This window comes from Culex pipiens, chromosome 3 (assembly GCF_016801865.2).
Source record: "Culex pipiens pallens isolate TS chromosome 3, TS_CPP_V2, whole genome shotgun sequence".
NCBI lineage: Eukaryota > Metazoa > Arthropoda > Insecta > Diptera > Culicidae > Culex > Culex pipiens.
Genome location: NC_068939.1, coordinates 120,525,105 through 120,544,251, shown reverse-complemented (window position 1 = coordinate 120,544,251; position 19,147 = coordinate 120,525,105). Strand labels below are relative to the sequence as shown.

Sequence of the window (19,147 nt, the reverse complement as noted above, 5' to 3'; positions counted from 1 at the left end):
TATTACGGAAAATCCTGGGATATTTTTTCCTTGGACGAAAATAAAGAGTTAATGGCCAAAAGTCAATAAAATATTGCAGGCAATACTGTACTTTCACATACAAAAATAGAATCTCTGAATGAAAGCAAAATTTTAAGTGGTGCATTTGGGCTCCACCAGGAGAAGAGGGTTATTTTGAATGTTTTGATTTTTATTGATGTTTGAAGGCTGGACTTTCCACTTACGAATTATACATTTTTACATGTTTTTTTTTTTGTAAAATACAAAAAATACAATAAAAGTCATTTTGAGTGTAGTTAATCATAACTTTCTTACACAAATACCTAGTTGCATAACTATTAGGATGTAACAAAAATGGGTTTTCGCGGACATTTAGGGTCTTGTTCAGGTGGGTGTACTGAGCCCAAATCCCAAATATGAGCTTGATTGGACGTAAGGGAGCAGGCGCTTTGCATTTGAATTTTAAATGGGATTTAACTAGTTAAACAGATTTTTTTTTAAATGGCCGTTTTTGAGGTAGTTTGGCCACAAAAGCGTTTACTTTTAACATCACTGGAGTGTAGGCCAGATCCTTACGCAAGTCTTGGTATATCTAAAATTGAAGTTCACAGCTTTTTTAAAGTTTTTTAATGAACGTAAACATATTCCAGCAAGCATGGCGATGTAGCTAACATGAAAAAAGCAAACTGAACATACAGTGATTTCACGTTAAACCAACAGGATCTAGATCTAAAGTGCTTCGATTTGGGTCAAATTTGACATGGGAGTTTCTTGACTAAAAAAATTAAACTTATATTTTGCATTATTTTTTTCAATGATTTTCGCTAAAAAAACATTTTTTTTAATCATATGTCCAGAACGGCTGAACCAATTTTAGCTCGCCATGCTTCAAAAGAAATATAATTAGTTGGACTTTCCATGAAACCTACTTAGACATTTAACACCTACACTCCCAAGCTCAAGAAAAAGGGGGAATTTATATGAAAATTCCCCCTTTTTCTCGAGCTTGGTAGTTTAGGTGATAACAAACATAGCTGAATATACTTCCAGATCAACTGAAAACTTTGTTTGTTGATTTGAAGGTCTTGGGGATAAAAAGATCACAGCTGAAAATATTTTTGTTTTGCGTACCATATCCAAAAATTGTGAATATCCATAAACAGGATTCTGAGATATAATGTATTGAATAAAATAGAAATTCTTCTCATTAATTGAACACCATGCGCCTAAACCAAAATGTACTAGGATCTCATTTTAATGGAGAAGCATAGTACTTTGGGTTCGATTGATATACAGAAATCTGATTATGTTTTATCCTCAGAAACCTGAATTCTGAAAGAATCCTGAAAGAATCAATATTCACCAGTTTTGGATATGTTACGTACATCATAAAAAAATCATAGAAAAATATTTACAGCTGTTTTGCAGTTTAGCTTCAAGACCTTCAAATCAGGAAACAAAGTTTTTATTTTATCTATAAGCTCTGTTTTAAACATGATCATGGTTATTTTGAGTAACTTAAACAATAGTCAAAAGTTTCACTAGATTTTGAGGCAATTTTCTGATAATATTTTACAGAAAAACCACCAGCACTCAAAATAATTGGGTTTAAAATTCAATCAAATTTAACTGTCTTGGTTATGGAAGCTTTTAAAACTAAACAAATACTAAGTTTCTAAATAGTTTGTTGAGCTATATTGTTTACCAAAACAATTAATATATAAAACATTTTTAAAACCGTCTAAAAGCTATGAATTTCTTATGCAGTTAGGACCTATGGAAAAAGTTGGAAATGTCATATTGTGTTGAAATATGTGTAATCACCATTAAATTCCGTCTCAGTAAATCAAAAACCGTTTAATCAAAATTTATCAGTGTTTTAATAAAAGAATAAAAATGCTGCAATAGCACGTTTGTTTATCCACCTATTGATGGTTGCTGCTTCCCTAATATGATTAAAAAGCTTAAAAAGTTTTATTAAAGCTTTGGATGAAGGAGGATAGCGCCCATTCTCTATGAAAACGCTCAATGCTACAAAAAGTCAGAGTAATTTAAATTCAAAATATGGATACCAAATCAGTCCAATTTATTTATTTTTTTCGAGAAAAAAAACCGACCTGAGTTCAATCCTAAACGGTTCCGGTGGCATTTTTCGAGATGAGATTTGTATGATCACGCCTTCCGTCGGACGGGGAAGTAAATGTTGGCTCCGGTCGCTAACCTAGAGGTTAGGTCGTTAGCTTAGTCCAGGTCGTCTCCCTGGGTACTGTCTCGGTGCAGTCGCTGGTAGGCAATTGGACTTACAATCTAAAGGTCGTCAGTTCGAATCCCGGAGTGGGTGGAAGCTTAGGTGTTAACAAGGATTGCAATTGCCTCAACAATCAAGCCTTAGGACACCTATAGTTCCGAACAGGAATCTCGCAATCGAGAACGCATAGGCAATGCTGTAGAGCAAACAATTTGATTTTGATTTTGACAGACCCTCAAAATTAAAAAAAAAACAAATCATAACTGTGTGCGATACCCATATCTTTTTATTCACCCAGAATTCGAGCATAAGCTTCCCAAGCATTACCAACAACCGACTTCGGAAGAAAGCTTCAACCTTCACACCAAGACAGCGCACATTGAAGTGCAAAGTTGCCGATAGAAACAACAACAAAATAGCATCAAGACCAACACCAAGGACGAGTTTGTTTGTGTACACGGACGGGACGGAAAATTGATAGCCCCATTAGATTATGGTGCAATCCATTCTGGAAAATTATCGAAAGGAAGAGAGGAAATGCAAGGAGTGGATCATCCTTATCTAGAAAATTTGCACGAAAAGCCATCATTTTACTGTGTTGAGATATTGTTATTATTGGGTAAACTTGAGGGGTGTTGAAGAGGGGATGAGGGGGTTGGGCAAATATAACGTAATATTCCTCACATGCGGTTATAATAACAACGTAATGTGGAGAGGAGTAGGTGGCCATAATCAATTTATCAAAGGTTTTACATAATTCATTAGCCAGAAAGTGACGATAAACTGGCTCGTTTGAAAATAATGGCGTTTGCGGTTTTGCAACGATGATGATCATGGTGGTGGTGCTGGTGGTGATGATGCGAGGAGATATGCAAATTAAGTTGTCCATGGGCAATTTAGCAGAGTGCAAGCATGACACTTGAGGTTTGTGTACAAATGCACTTAGGACACTTGTTGGATTTTCTACGGCAATCTCAATCAGACCTTACAGGGATCGATAAATTTGTCTCGAAAAAGCACAACATAAAATCAGCAGCCGGTTATTGACCCCCCAACTTACATCCAACTTACACTCACAAAAGCATCCACCTCACCTGCGTACCAGCATAAATTTACGAGATTTTCCCGATTTTCCTGGAAACGCAGACGGCGAAATTGCATATCTGGAAAAGCGTCCTCGTCATCACAACCACCAACACAGCCCTCAAAAAGGGGACTAACACACCTCTACAGGTGAACCAGAGGTGGATTTCAATTTCAAATGCAACCCCGAGCATGGGTAAATAACAAGGGAAATGCGTAATAATACCTTTCTCTGGTATCAATACCAAATTTTGGTATTCCTGGATCCTTTAAAATTTGTCTTAAGGATTATGCAAGAGCAAAATATGGTATCATACCAATTTAAGGTGTTGTTTTGATATTGCAAAATTGCAGAATTTGTCAATGGTCGAGTACCACATTTTGGTATTCTTTTGGTATTACAATATTTTATCAAATTCCTCTGAAACTATGGGAAAATTTGGACCAATTTTGACAAAATAATTAATTTTGCGCTAAAATGATGTCTCAAAGCGAATGCTTTCATTGAAAACCGGAAATTTCAAACTTGATTTTAAACATTTTTGATATACCCCCTAAAGAAATGACTTGAAATTGTGGAAAAAATTCTAAGTCACATTTTGGTATTATTTTGGTATTGAAAAGTTTCATCAAATTCCTCTGAAACTATGGAATTTTTTTTATAAGTTTTGACGAGATCATTAATTTTGCGCTAAAATGACTTGAAACCCAAAAATATTAAAGCTGATTTTCACATTTTTTGGATATACCCACTAAGATTAAAAAAAAACGTTGAAATTTCTCTAAGTTGGGATAACCAAATACTTTGAAAAAGAGTTAATCGACACATTATTGAATTTTGGTGAATTTCAATCCAGTTTCATTTTAATTACAATTATTTTTCAATCTTGTTATTTTTTAGAAGTTTCAAGAACCTCAAGCACAGGCCGTTCATCAATGACAAATGCATTCGATGTGGTGAAGAATATCACTAAGAACAACATGGAATCATCAGGTGAGTAGATTTGGCTGTTGCATATGGATCATTTCCGTTTTTTCACTAACTGCAACTGTTGCACTAAAAATGGTATGAAAATACCAAATTTTGGTATTTCTTGTGCAAATACCAGCGACCAAAATGTGCTCTTGGTTGCCCAGTAATAGATGGTAAAATACCATGAAATCATACCAAAATCATGTATGTGGAAGACCACAGGAAAACCAAAATCTGATTTTTCAAGGGCGTGGGAATACCTTAAAAATAAACCCTTGGCAGACCAAGTTTTGGTATTCAAGCAATGTTCAAAAATCCAGAAGACCTCAACTTGGTATTGAAATGGTTTTATTTTGTGGTATTATTTTACCTTTGGAATAACATGGTTTGGTATTGTTGTGCCCTTCCACATACAAGACTTTGGTATGATTTCATGGTATTTTACCATCTATTACTGGGCAACCAAGAGCACATTTTGGTCCCTGTTATTTGCCCAAGTAATACCAAAATTTGGTATTCCCGTGTTATTTACCCCTGCTCGGGACACAGCAGGCTGTCGAGATGCATCCTGTCTGGATGCTGAGGGAGAAGCTCACCAACACAGTTGAAGCGTAGCGATGTGACAAAAGGGATGGATTGGCAATTGAGGGTTATTTTTTCAAAAATAATTTGTATTCATAAAATTTGTTCAGTTGATTATAAACTATTTGAAATAGATGCATTAAAAAAAATCCAATTTTTAATTTAAATTAAAAAAAACACAATTTTAAATTTTGGATTTGTTTGAGACGAAAAAGTAGTCATACTTAGAACTATGCCACTGCAAGATGATCTAAATTCTATAATCATCTCTGAAACTGAAATGGAAATGGATTTTTTTTATACGTTTACTTTTGCAAAAATATAAACAAAAACCTGTATCTCATTTGCTAATTTTTGATCGATTTAATGCCTTCAGCAAAGTTGTATGAATTGATGAAGATATTGCAGCACAAATAATGATTACATTTAAAAAAATACCCAGTTTTTATTCATTTTTTTTAAATAAATTCAAAAAAAAATAAATATTCATATTTTAATGTTTTAGAAGATCTATGATCACAGGAAAAGTATGGTCTAAGTGTGATTTTTTTCAACTCATAAGTTTAAAAGAAAAATAATTTAATTTGGGTGACAGAATAAAAAAATTTCAATGGTGTTCATTTCTGCAAATATTTATTCGATAACCTGAAAAAAAATCTGTATAATTTTCATTTATTAACTAACAACGTTGCAATACGATGAGGTAATTTTATCGTCAGACTATAACGATAAGATTAACGCAATCGTCGGATGATAGAATCCATATTATTATCGTTATCGAGATATACTTAAATAAATCGTTATTTTGTTATAAATCGGTATTTTTCACAATCAAAATAAATGAAGAGAAAATCTAAACCAAATTTTGAAAAAAATAAAAACGAAAATTTATTTACAAGTTATGCTTTAAATTATTAAATTTTTTTGAGTACTTTAAACCGGGGTGACATTGGTAGGATTTCAGTTTATTTTTCAAACATTTTTAAAACTGTTAGAGAGAGTAGAGTTTTCTCACGATTTATACTTTCAAAACATGTAGGTACTGAGGTAGGCCACACAATGTTCATGTACTTTTTTCCAAAAAAGTTTTTTTACTAGTGCTTCAAAAACTAATTCGTTGGAAATCGTAAATTTCTAATACTTTCATTAATTTCAGCCTAAAAGTAAGCAAGTTGATTGATTATGTCAAATTGTAAGGTTTTTTTTCAATGTTTTTTTTTTTTGAAAAAAATACAGTCAAATGTTTGTTTAACTAACGATATCAACTTTAAATAAAATTTAAATAAATTTGAAGTTAAATGATGTATGATCAAAATTCATTACCAATTGTTTTTTTTATAAAATTATAAATTTTTGTTGCCATCAAAAACAATTTTGCAGCACGATTAAAAAATTTATCAAATTTTGTTAAGTAAATTATTTTATTGAAAATATCGAAAAACCTAAAGATATTTTTGAATACAGTATCAATAACATTTGAAACTTGTAACCAAGAAACTAATTGTCCAATGTACCCGATTATGTAGTCCGTTTTCCGATTCAAATCATTGAGAAAAACAAGACACTTTAAGAATACAGTCCAGACTCGATTATCCGAAGGCCTCGGAAAAATTTCACTTCGGATAATCGAATCACGAAAAAAAAAATAGTTGTCTAATTTTTTATTGTCGAGCTTAGGTATGACCTCTAAACTACGTTAAAGTGATTTAGAATTTTTAAATCTAAGATGGCGGCCAATATGGCGGTGAGGAAATGTTGAAAATATGCATTTTTTTGATTTAATAGGCAATCAACTATTCAAATTTAACTAAAAGGGGGTCACAGAACTCGTTTAAAACAGAAAAAAGTAAAAAAAACGAAAACATTTTTTTTGTTCGTGATTTGATTATCCGAAGTCCCATACAAACCTTCGGATAATCGAGGCTTCGGATAATCAAAACTTCGGATAATCGATGCTTCGGATAATCGAGTCTGGACTGTATAGGTACCAATGTTTTCACAATTGAAGTCAACTAAAATTGTTTGATAACCCGATAAAGTCTTTGCAAAAATCCCATTCTGACTTATCTAATCACAGAAAAATCTTTTGTTTCGTTTTTTTTTATGAGTTTTTGAGCTTAAATATGACCACAAAAATGCTTTAAGATGATGGATTTTCATACAAACTCATAATTGGTTGAAGATTGAATCATTTTTTTTCAGTTACAATAATTCTGAAGTTTAAACTTTAAATCACAGGAATCATAACCCCGCAAACTTGACTTCATTTTCCGGAAAGTATTACATCAAGAGCAGCGCCTTTTCACATCCTTTCCGCTCCAGTTTAATTTTTTTGTGTTTCCCCTCAAAGCTTTCATTGTTCGGCCCCTTGAGCACACAGAATATAATATGCGCGTTTGTTTTTAATTTGTCCGCTCTTTGGTTAGGAAAGCTTGTGCTTTTGCTTTCAACCTGGTGTTGTAAAGATGTGTTGAACATGAAAATCTGGTAATGTTTTCAGTTTTCAGGATGAGAATTTTTATTTTTTCAAGAATTAATTTACGCTTATTTTTCATCTAAAAATACAACCTTCTTTCGAAAAACCAAGGGATAAACCGCGAAAAATTACAAATTTGTGGTTTACAGCTCACCAAACCGGCTCCCACGGCCCGAAAAGGGCATTTTAATGGATTTAATATTGGCAGCCCCTTTTTCCAAATTAGCCTCCGGGGAGTATTTTTCCCGTAGCTTCCGGTACACGCTCAACTTTTCCACTTTCCCACCAAACAACCACAATTTGGCGGCTGAGGTCAATTAATTTTGGCGTTCTCGAAACGTGCACCCACACCGCAGGATGAAATTAGATCTCCAAACAATGCATTGGCCCATTAGTTTTTTTCCGGCTGTGGGCGTCAAAATTGCGATGTAATTGCTTCTTCCTGAAGGGCGAAAGAAACCCAGCAATGATCGATGACCAAATTAGTGATTCCGAGAGTGCCGCCGCGAAAACTTTGGCGTCGTCATCTCGCGCAAGTAGAGATATGCAAATCAAACATTTTCGGTAGGATGATCGTCGCAGCAGTGCAGCTTTTGCCAAGTTTACACACGCTTCTTTTTCCTTCGCTGACAGACAGGGCAATGATTGATGACGTTTGCTCACACAAATTGCGGAGTGGAACAGCTTTACACGATCGATTCAGGGGATGGGGAGGAGAAGGGTGGAAAATCGATGCTCATCATTGTTTTGGCGATTATGAGCGGGAAAACTGTCATGATATGAGTTTTGCCAGTGTGTTTGGCGATGCATTTGGCAGTTGTTACGCGTTACCTTCTCTGATTTTTCTTAATTTTTTTGCAAACAATTTTAGGGGATAGACAAAAAATATTTCAATCTTGAAACTCGTTATGGTTTTTGAAAAGAAAATCTGAGTTATATTTTTTATTTTACAGAAATCTTGATGGGTCTGAAATTATACAAAACTTGATTGAATCAATCCTGCAATCCTGCGGTTGCATTCAATATTATGCCCTTTTGAAATGTTAGTCTTGATTCAAAAATTAAAAAATATAAAATAGTTTTTTCGAAAAGATCAAAAAATTTCACGAATGTTTCATATTTTAACATTGAAAATCGGATAATTAGTTGCTGAGATATCGACACTAGAAAATGGTGGGTTGATTGGGTGAGACTTAAAAACTTAAATTTTTTTGTTTCTTTTTCTTTAAGGGGTTACATACATGTAAATCGACAAAAAAGTTAAAGGTTGGTGTGAGCACACACTCATTTTATTTAAAATCTGTTTCAGGGCAATAAAATATACATTTTCATCTATTATCAAAACGAATTTGAAGACATTTGGTTGTATCATTGCAGAGATATAGCTATTTGAAGTTAGCAGTTTTTAAAAACAGGTGCCACGACATCTCAACACTGCCTTGACCAAATCGGCTCAAAATTTTGGTGAAGACTCGTTAAACCGGTCCTGCGTGCATGACGAAGGCCGATTTTCAAAAAACTTATTTTAAAAAAAGATACAAATATTTTTGTGTTTTTCATATAAAAAATTGTCAGTTTTTGATTTTTGTATATATTTGAAAAGCTAAATTTCAAAATCAGGCTTCGTCATGCACACGGGATATGTCTTGGGAGTCTTCTCCCCGAATTTCAGCCAAATTGGTCCATCCCATCTCGAGATATCGTGGCACCCGTTAATCAACTCGGTGTTTAGAGAAAAACGCTCAGAAAGTTTGACAGTCCGCTTTGCGCACGGCAAAATGTTGAGGTTAAAATCGTCTCTAACTCAGTTTAATCAAGTGATATCTTCATGAAACTTTCAGGATTGTTTGAAAATCATATTTTAAGTGGATTCAATAATTTTTCTCTAATATGTTTTTTTTATTTTCTACATGTATGTAACCCCTTAAGCCGCTGTATCTCAGCAATCAGAGGTCCAATCTTCAATGTCTTTTTTCATGGTCACCTTTTTTAAAAATCGAAAAGCTGCAAATATGTTGCTAAAATCAAACTTTCGGTGGCTATATCTTGAAAACGGAGCCCTTTGTCAAATAATCTGTAAAGTACTTTTCGATTGCATATTCAATTTTACATAAAAAAGTTACGTCAAAAAAATGTTTGTATGAAATTTCGATTTTTTTTTTCAAAAAATCACTATTTTTCAAAAAATCATAACTCAGCGGCAGATTTTTTGACCATACTTCTCTATGGCTCAAAAGTTGCGGATTTTTGTCCCCTAAAAATATCAAAAAATCTCGAAAATCAAAAATACGTATTTTGGGAAATTTTGTGAATAAAAAGTTAATAAAAACGTTACTTAATCCACCTAGGTGAATGGGGGCTTCCTCTTCTCGGTTCATACACAAATAAATGTATTGAGAATGTACATGTATATATAGAGGCGATTCGTTGATTGAGTTCTAAAATTCAACTAAATTGCTAATATTATTGTTCACAATGATAAAGCTTAATTTTCTGGGTACAATGACCCTTTGTACGACCGCAAAGGATTTAAAATGGATTTTTAAAACAATTTAAAATAATAACTTTGCGATCCTTTTTGACTGAAAGCAGAATACTTAGTATATAGTCTAGAGACTTACTAAATCGAATGCTATTCAATCCGAGTAGAAGTAAAATACGCCTATGTTCGTCGACGAAAATCCATGTAAGTAATGCACGCGAGTTTTTACACCGTGACGGCATAGGGGGATGGCGTCACTATTTTTAGACCACGTTTTCCACTTTTTCTTATCGAAACCGACTACTTTATCGACTTCATTTTGCTGGGCGAGATAGGACGCCGTCTATTTTTAGACGATGACTCAGCACTTTTGCACTTAAAAAAACCAGATGGCAGCACGATATAACGCCACTTCCCTATGCAGTGCTCGAACGAGTCAAAATTTCCGTAAACTCTCTCCTTCTCTCGACTTGCATTCCGCTCTCACCTTCTACAGCTAAAGCGAAAATTTAAGAAAGGGTAAAAAGTGTATCGCTAACGGAGTCGATCGATGGCTCATGGATAGGTATCTAAGAACACATTACATATTGTCATTTCCCGAAATGACTTGACTTGTCTTGGCTTGGCGAAGACGTTTTTGAGGCCATTCTGGACCTGATTTGAGGTCGGCGGAATCTTTGCATGCTGGACGCGATTCACAAAGGGAATTTTATTTCCTAAAATGACATTCGAAGCACGATGAAAAATGCTTTCGAGTGAAGTATAATAGTTCTGGGTTTTTTAGCCGGATGGGCGAACCAGCATGTGATAATGCATTGGTATCGTCAAAAATAGCAGTTTAGTGCAGATATTAGCGACTAAGCCTAATAATTCGTCGAGATATGTATCTCATTGGATTGGGTTTTGAAAAAGCTTTACAAAAATGTGCAACATGCCGAAGTTTTGGTTAATTTTGGCCACGTTTTAGTCGATTTGGAGGCGGCTGAATGCAAACAGTTTTCTTAAAGTGGCTGTAACTTTGGCAAATTTCAATGGATTTTTGTCCCGTTTCAGCCGTGGATGGAGGACATTCCAGACTACCTAGTTGTGCAAAAATGAAGCAATTTTGAAATTTTTTCATCGTTTTTTGTTTTTCCATTTTAGTTTTGCAAATCGTTTTTCGTAAATATCTTTTGACAGGAAAGGGCTACAGGGAAGATTTTCAATAGCGACTTATCGGAAGCTAAGAGGGATCGAATGCAACCGGAAGTGTCCAAATCCGTTCAGCCATTTCCGAGAAATCGCAGTGACATTTTTTGGCCAATTTTCAAGTGATTTTATAAGGCATTCCTCGGAGAGGAAGCCAAAAATCGGTAAATATTTTTTTCCATGTACCTTTTTTTTCTCAATAGTCCTCAATTTTGCCGAAGACATCAAATTGCTGCCAATATTGTATGGAGACTTGTATGGGTGAACCAATGATAAAAAATAGGCCTCCATAAAGTTTGAGCCAAATAAAAAATACAAATAAAATCCATTTCCGGTTTTGGTGCTCAGATACACGCTGGGTCTGAATCCGTAGGGACATGGCGTTACATCGTGCTGCCATCTGGTTTTTTAAGTGCAAAAGTGGAAAAGTGCTGAGTCGGTCTAGTCGGTTTTCATGGAGAAAAAGTGGAAAACGTGGTTTAAAAACAGCGACGCCATCCCCCTATTTGACAAGGGTTCGGAAGTTATAAAAAACGTTTGAATCCGATTGATGCAAACGTTCTTCAGGGCGGGGCTTGTCGATTCAAGCTGAGGTAACTCGCGCACGGCTAGCTTGCGTAAAAATGGGTCACCGAAGCCCGGCAGAGCTAACACCATTCAAATGCCCATGCATGTTATTTGCAAGTATAGAATGTTAATCTGAAATACATAAAAACAACTCAATTTGTAAAAAGCTGGTCTCGGGGACCGATATATGGCCTGAACTTTTATTTCGACGATTTTATAAAAAAATCTCTATGGTCAAATATCGACGAAAAATGCCGATCTTGACTTAATACGACATATGAAGATGTCCCAAGTTAAGACAATATAGAATTGGCCACAAGAACCATGTTCCGGAACTCGGGAACGTCATGATTTGAACAGAGTAGCGAATAAGGCAAGATGCATTTCAAACTTCATGATTTTCCCAAACCCAATGCATGAGAAATTTTTAAGACCAAATGAAGAATTTTGGAAACCTATTTTAAAAATAATGCAAAAATTTAAATACATTTTTTTACCTTGAAAATGATTAGGTATTACAGTTTTTTAACATCTGAAATGTTCTAGGTAATCCGAAACATCCAGGAATTTTCAATCTAAACTGTGAGGAGTTCTTGTAAAGCCCAGGACAACACAAAATATCAGCAAAGTATTCTACTGTACTTACTATAGCATTGCGGATATTTTCGAAAACCATCGACTCCTTGCTTGTTACTGCGAAGGACAGTCTTTGGTTGGCCCAGGAAATCCCAAAACATTAGCAAAGTAGTCTACCACAGTATACCTACTATACAGTGTACACCCAAAATTGGGCCTCGGCATACGAGAGGATAATGAGCAGGGTTTTGTAGTAAAAAGTTTTTTGAGACTCGAACCCAAGACCTTTGACATATCGAACCGCGCCTTTACTGTATCGGCCACCATGGTTCTTTGACTATGTTATGGTCATTTGTCCATATAAGCCACTCAATGGGATAAACTGTTTCAATGAACGAATGAATGCAGTTTGTTGTTGTTGTAAGCGCGAGAGGTTTTTACTCTCGCAAAAGAAAACTTTTCTCTCATTTCAATTTGGAAGGACTATACGCTCGGCCTTCTAATTCGGGTGCAGCTTTGCGGGTATGATCCATTAGGGTGTAATATGGTTGTATGGAAAAAATAAAGTTGTCCAAATTTAGCTAGCACAACTCCCCAAAGTTTGGTAACGATTGGTTAAGTCCCCGCTTTGCGCAAAGCGATTCAATTTTCCATACAAATTTGTATGGAAAATATCATTAAAAGATACACCGTGTTCAAAACTCGTCTAAAACGTGTTTTTTGATCGAAAATCACATTTTAGACGAGTTTTGAGGACGCTGTATCTTCTTTCAGGAGCAGGTTAGCACCATACACTCTTCGGGAAAATTGTAGAGCACATTCCAGAGCATGAATCCGGTTTTAGTTTAGCGTGAAACTTGGATTTATTAAATATCAAAATTCAAAAATGATTTTTCCCATACAAATTTGCATGGAAAATTGAATCGCTTTGCGCAAAGTAAGGACTAAACCAATCGTTCCCAAACTTTGGAAAGTTGTTTAGGAACTAAAATAATGCTGTGCTGGAAAATCGATTTTGATATTACACCCTAATGATCTATGGTCAAACACTGCCGTTCTCTTGCTAGTTACAGCAGTATATCTACATGCCTTAACTCCAAGACATTGTTGGGTGCCCCAGAAAATCCTTAGATATTTTAAAAATCGTACTGTATAGCCTAACACACTCACTGTGGCGGTCTGGATGGAATCCATTGTCAAAATCCTGAAATATCGACTTGTATATTTAATAGGTCTCTTTCTAAAAAAAATCCGGAAGTTTCGGAACATATGGGCCATAAAACCTCAATCATACACAAAAACTAGTTAAATTGAAATCAACTTTTTTTATCAAGCTCAAATTTGGCGGAGCTGTTTACATCATCAAAACAAGAAAAAATCTCGATTTAATCCAAACCGGAACACCCCTTTTTTCGACACAACCCCAATGTTTCGCCTTTTTCGTGAATTTTCTGAAAAATCTCCGTACCATGTTTGGATTGTAGTTCTTATCATTTTCTACAACTTTGCTTAAGGCACTAAATCCAAATGCTCAATTTGCTATCTACAAAAAAATGGTCACACAAATGATCCAGATATAATTTTCAACTTTTTAGAACCAACAATATTGTTTTTTACATGGAACCAACTTTTTTCACGTGAGATCCGGATTGGCAGACCTTTGAAAATTTGAACTCGTTGGGAAGGTCTTTCGATTTCGAAACTAGTTTCCATACTCTTTCAGTAGGTACCTCAAACGATAAACATTTGAGACGATTTCCGGTCACTTATCGAACAACAGTTTATACAATGCCATCCCGTATTTGCCATTACAAAGTTTTCAAACATTTCTGCTTACCAAAAATCAACGTGTGTGAAATTTTAGGTTGGTTTTCGATCAACCATTTTTAAGGAAAATGATGTTAGTCTCGTTCATGAGTTATTTTTGACGAGAGGGAATGTGCTGAAAAGTCGTGTTGCCATAAACGGGACGGCACTATATGTGAAAACACATTTTTGTACATAATTTTTGAACAACTTCAACAAAAATTACATCCCAAGTAACTTTTTTTGCCAGGAGTTCTACAAGAGCTCTTCAAGATAGCTACAGCATAGCAGTTTGGACCGCGGTAGGATAAAACTCTCTTCAAGTACTCTTCCAAACTCCTGAAGAAGTTTTGAAGAGATTTTTATCCTACCGCGGTCCAAACTGCTATGCTGTAGCTATCTTGAAGAGCTCTTGTAGAACTCCTGGAATAAAATGTTACTTGGGATAGCAATGTATGAGACCCTATTGCGAGTTTGACAATTTTAACAAAAATATCGCAAAACTTTCAATGAAACTTGCTCGCCAATTTGCATCTGAGCTATTTATTACTCGATTTAGATGTTAACGGATTTAATAGCTGTAATTGAATGCCAAAGAGCTGATATATCAACAATAGGTGCTCAGTTAAATTAAAAGCTGCTCCCATAATATATTCATAATTTTGATTTTCGGTAACCAGTATTTGTAATTCTTAATAGGATTTAAGTAAATAAAAAACCGAAAGCAGAAATCCTCATTTCGTTCACAAAAATCCCTCCAATCTTTAAAGCTCATTCGAGCGAAGCTCATTAATCAAACATCACCATACACATTGCATACGTTTTCCCTCATATTTCCACCCCTCACAGAGAGGGGAGAGAGGGAGCGGAGGGGTGGCTTGAAAAGCCATAGTTGACAAGTCGGTATCGCATAAAAGAGGGACAGCATTAAAAAAAAAGCATATACATACATGCACACCACTCTTTGGCTGCGCTGCAGTGTCATTCACTTTCGACTTATCCATGCTGGTTTGCTTGTTTGTGTTGTCGTTGCTGCTTCTTCTTCCTTAGCCCGATGGTGTCGTCGTTGTCGTCGTGTTTTTCCTGGGCTTCGTTTTTGAACAAATAAAATTTCCCAACTCCCAACTTCCGACCTCACTCCGGCTTCCGGTTGCAGAAATTAAATAACACACAATCTAATTTCCCAGCCCAGCACCACTTTCACACGAAATTTGTATTTATTTATTAATTTTCCGTTTGGCCTTCGAGCCGACCTTAAACACAGCACGTCACTTGGGAAAAAATCACACAAATATTGAAAAGCGCCCGAAAAATCCAATCAATTTTACCCTTCAACACAAACTTTTCTTCCTTCCAGTGCGAGCTATTGTTTTCCCAGGGCAAACAAAACAAAAACTCGTTAGTGCGTGCACGCACTAACCGTGGAAAGTCGGAAAATACGCACTACTTTTTTGAGCACGAACACGATTTGAGAACGGCCCACCCGTGTTCTTTTAGGTGAATTGATGGGGCAAATTTAGCGCGCAAAAAATCAACAAACAAAATCGAATTCGGTTTCGTGCTATTTTGGTAGTGCACTTTTCTAGTTTGAACGATTTTAATTTCCTCACTTTTTCCTAAATTTTCCACCAATTTCCCAAAAAAACGAAAATCACGACGCAATTTCGCACACTTTTCACTGAGAAAACTTTGGAGGGAAAAAAAACCCCGCAAATTATCCTCAAAACAAAGACCGATGCTGCAAAAGCACCTTGTTTTGTCTCCCTCTGATGCACTCTCTCACTAAGTACCAGGTACTAAGTCGATGCTGATTTGCAACGCAAATGCACTAATTCAACGAAGAGAGAACAGAGCTGGAAACCGATCCGGCGACTTTGAGCGATTAGGCTGAACTGAGCTGAGGCGGTACTCCTGCATAGATAACACCGACCGACCGACCGAAGGCGATGTCGACGTCGATTCGGGTGACGGGGTTTTGCGCCTCTTTATCAATCCTGGCGGTGTGTTCCGCCGGTATGGGGTTGGGGTGGACAGTGGTATGAAAGGAAAAGGGCACTGTATGGCTTCTCTCTCCGAAACCCGGTGGATCGTGGAGAGGGTGGCACAACGGGAGTGACAAGTTGTTAAATAATTTGCATAATGATCACAGAAAAAGCAAAACTGGGAATATTTAAAACTAGTTAATATGATTAATTTCCCTGATATTTAAAAAAAACACAGATCAAAATCAGTGATTTTTTTGCTTACTGAAAACATGGAGAAGAAGGATCTCATCAAACAATGAATTCTCACTCAGGGTTTGTTCAAATATTACGTTCAGAGATTTTCGTGATTTCAGACCCCCCCCCCCCCCCCTCCCCCCTGTCACGCACTATTTCTATACCTTTAACATGGGCTGTCACCTTTCTTTTGTAAGAAAGGCAAAAACGTTACTTAATCCACTGTTAGGTGGTTGATTCCTTTCTTACATTAATATAGTTTTTTCTTTTTCAAAAAAAAAAGTTTAGCCTATCTAGATGTTTAACCTGTCTAAATATAGACTGGCCAATGTTTGACAGATCCGAACAAGCAGGGCTCCTTAAGCCTTTTAAGCACAACAAAAATAGTGTTAAATAATGTAACATTAATTTAAATTAAGTTAAATTAAGTGAAATTAAGTTCAATCAAGTTTTATCAAATTAAACAAAAAATAGTTAAATCAAGTTTTATTAAGTAACATTATGTTGAATTTAAATTTAATAAGTTAATTTGAGTTAAAATTTAGTTGATAAAGGTTAAATTTAGAAAAATAGTAGAATTTAGTAAAATTGAGTTAAATTGATTAAATTTAGTTGAAATTAGTTGAGCTTAATTAAATTTAGATAAATTTAATTAAATTTGATTAAATTAAGCAAAATTTAGGTAAATTCTGATAAATTTAGTTGAAATTTGTTCCTTTTGGTTTAATTTAGTAGAATTTGGCCCAATTTGGTTAAGGGGTTACATACAGGTAGAAAATTCCAAAATTTCACATTGCAGAAAATTCACTACATTCACTAAAAAGATGATTTTTAATCACTCAAAGGTGATTTTCAATCACTGAAAGTTTCATGAAGATATTTCACTATTAAACTGAGTAAGAGACGATTTAAGTTCACAACTTTGCCATGCGCAAAGCGAACTGTCAAACTTTGTGAACGTTTTTCTCTAAACACCTAGTTCATTTACTGGTGCCACGATATCTCGAGATGGGATGGACCAAATTGGCTAAAATTTGAGGTGAAGACTCCCAAGACATAGCCCGTGTGCATGACGAAGCTCTATTTTGAAATTATGATTTTTTTTAAATACAAAAATCAAAAACTGACGATTTTTTATATAAAAAACATAAAAATATTATTATCTTTTTTTTAAATTAAGTTTTGAAAATTTGCCTTCGTCATGCACACAGGACCAGTTTAACGAGTCTTCACAAAAATTTTGAGCCGATTAAGTCCAGACAGTGTTGAGATATCGTGGCACCCGTTTTTTGAAACTGCTAACTTAAGATAGCTATATCTCGGCAATGGTAAATCCAAATGTCTTCATATTTATTTTGTTAATAGATAAAAATGTATATTTTAATGCCCTGCAAAAAGATTTAAAAAAAATTAATTGTGTGTTCATACCAACCTCTGTCATTTTTGACGATTTACATGTATGTAACCCCTTAAATTAAGTTGTATTAAGATAAATTTAGAATTAAGTAATATGTAGTAAAGTTATTTGAAATAAAAAAGAATAAAGAAAATTAATATAAATTGAGTTAAAATTAAGTTTTAATTTTTTTACACAGTTATAATATGTAATGTTAATTTAAATCAAGTTTAATTAAGTTAAGTTAAGTTGAGTTAAGTTAAATTGTTTTGAATAAGTTTAATTGATTTAAATTTAGTCTAATGTGATTATATTTATAAATATGTTGTTAAATTTAAATAAACTTAGGCCGTTGCAAATATTTTTCAAAGTTTATGTCGACCGCCCCCCCCCCCTCCCTTCAGAAAAAAAATTCAGAAAAACTTCAAAATTTTAATGAAAATTTAAGTTGTATCAACCGAAAACCAGTTAGAATGCATTTTCCTGCGTTTACAATCATATTAAGCATGTTTGAATTCTTTTGAAAACATTTTAAATTTTCATGAAATATCAATGTACAGTCCCACAAAAAGTTTTTTTTTCGCGGAAAAAAAAATTCCGTCGGTACATCGATATTTTGAAAACTAATGATTGGAAAGCAACTGGATGCGTGTAAAATGAATTTTAAAACACTTTTTTCATCCAAATGTTGAAACCTAGGCATGTAATTTTTATTTTTTGCCACCCTCCCCCTCCCCCACCTTCCTCGACTTTGGTCAAGGCCGAGGGCCATAAACTTCAAAAAATATTTGCAACGACCTTATATACATTTATTTAAATTTTGTTACATTTGGTAGAATTTCGTTAAAATTAATGTTGGTTGATAAAATTTAGTTAAATTAAGTCCAATAAAGTTAAATAAAGTTAAATTAAAAATAAGTAGTTAAATTAACTTAAATAAAGTTAAATTAAGATAAATTAAGCTAAATTAAGTTAAATTGAGTTAAATTAACTTAAATTAAGTTAAATTAAGTTATATTAAGTTATATTAAGTTTTATTAAGTAATATTTAGTTATATTAAGTTATATTAAGTTATATTAAGTTATATTAAGTTATATTAAGTTATATTAAGTTATATTAAGTTATATTAAGTTATATTAAGTTATATTAAGTTATATTAAGTTATATTAAGTTATATTAAGTTATATTAAGTTATATTAAGTTAAATTAAGTTAAATGAAATTCAGGTATAGATATGTGACTCAAAAACGGTTTTTTTTTATCTAAATTTCACAATTGTACTTTTCGGATGTAAATTCAACTTAACATCCTGAAATAAACCAGCCTTTTCTGGCCTTGATTGCAATAAAAATGTCCAATATTTGGCTGGTAAATGTGTCAATGGGTATGCTATTTGCGCATGAAAAAGAAATTGAAAAAAAATTAAGCGAGTAATTTTGTCGGCCAAAAATATTTTTTTGCTATTTTGTTAGTAAATTTAATTGTTAAATTACAAGGTTAACAATACCTAAGATTAACCAAATTAAAAAAAAACCTAGTATGCAGCTTGA

The 19,147-nt window shown here is 34.3% G+C and overlaps 1 protein-coding gene across 6 annotated transcripts in view; it reads right to left on the bottom strand.

Moving 5' to 3' along the window:
- The window catches only part of LOC120428975 (uncharacterized protein ZK1073.1), a 123,111-nt gene that overhangs the window by 64,611 nt on the left and 39,353 nt on the right, over positions 1 to 19,147 (bottom strand). Inside the window, exons 1-2 of one of the 6 annotated variants that reach the window (XM_052711099.1) lie at positions 15,772 to 15,895; positions 14,932 to 15,252 (exon numbers count right to left, since the gene is read on the bottom strand). The exons of 3 other annotated variants lie outside the window; for them this stretch is intronic. In XM_052711099.1, the coding sequence (XP_052567059.1) occupies positions 14,932 to 14,985 (54 nt within the window). In that variant the 5' untranslated portion in view covers positions 14,986 to 15,252; positions 15,772 to 15,895. Of the gene's footprint in view, positions 1 to 14,931; positions 15,896 to 19,147 lie in introns of those variants that run through there. 2 more of the 6 variants (XM_052711100.1, XM_052711098.1) reach the window with 2 other exon arrangements.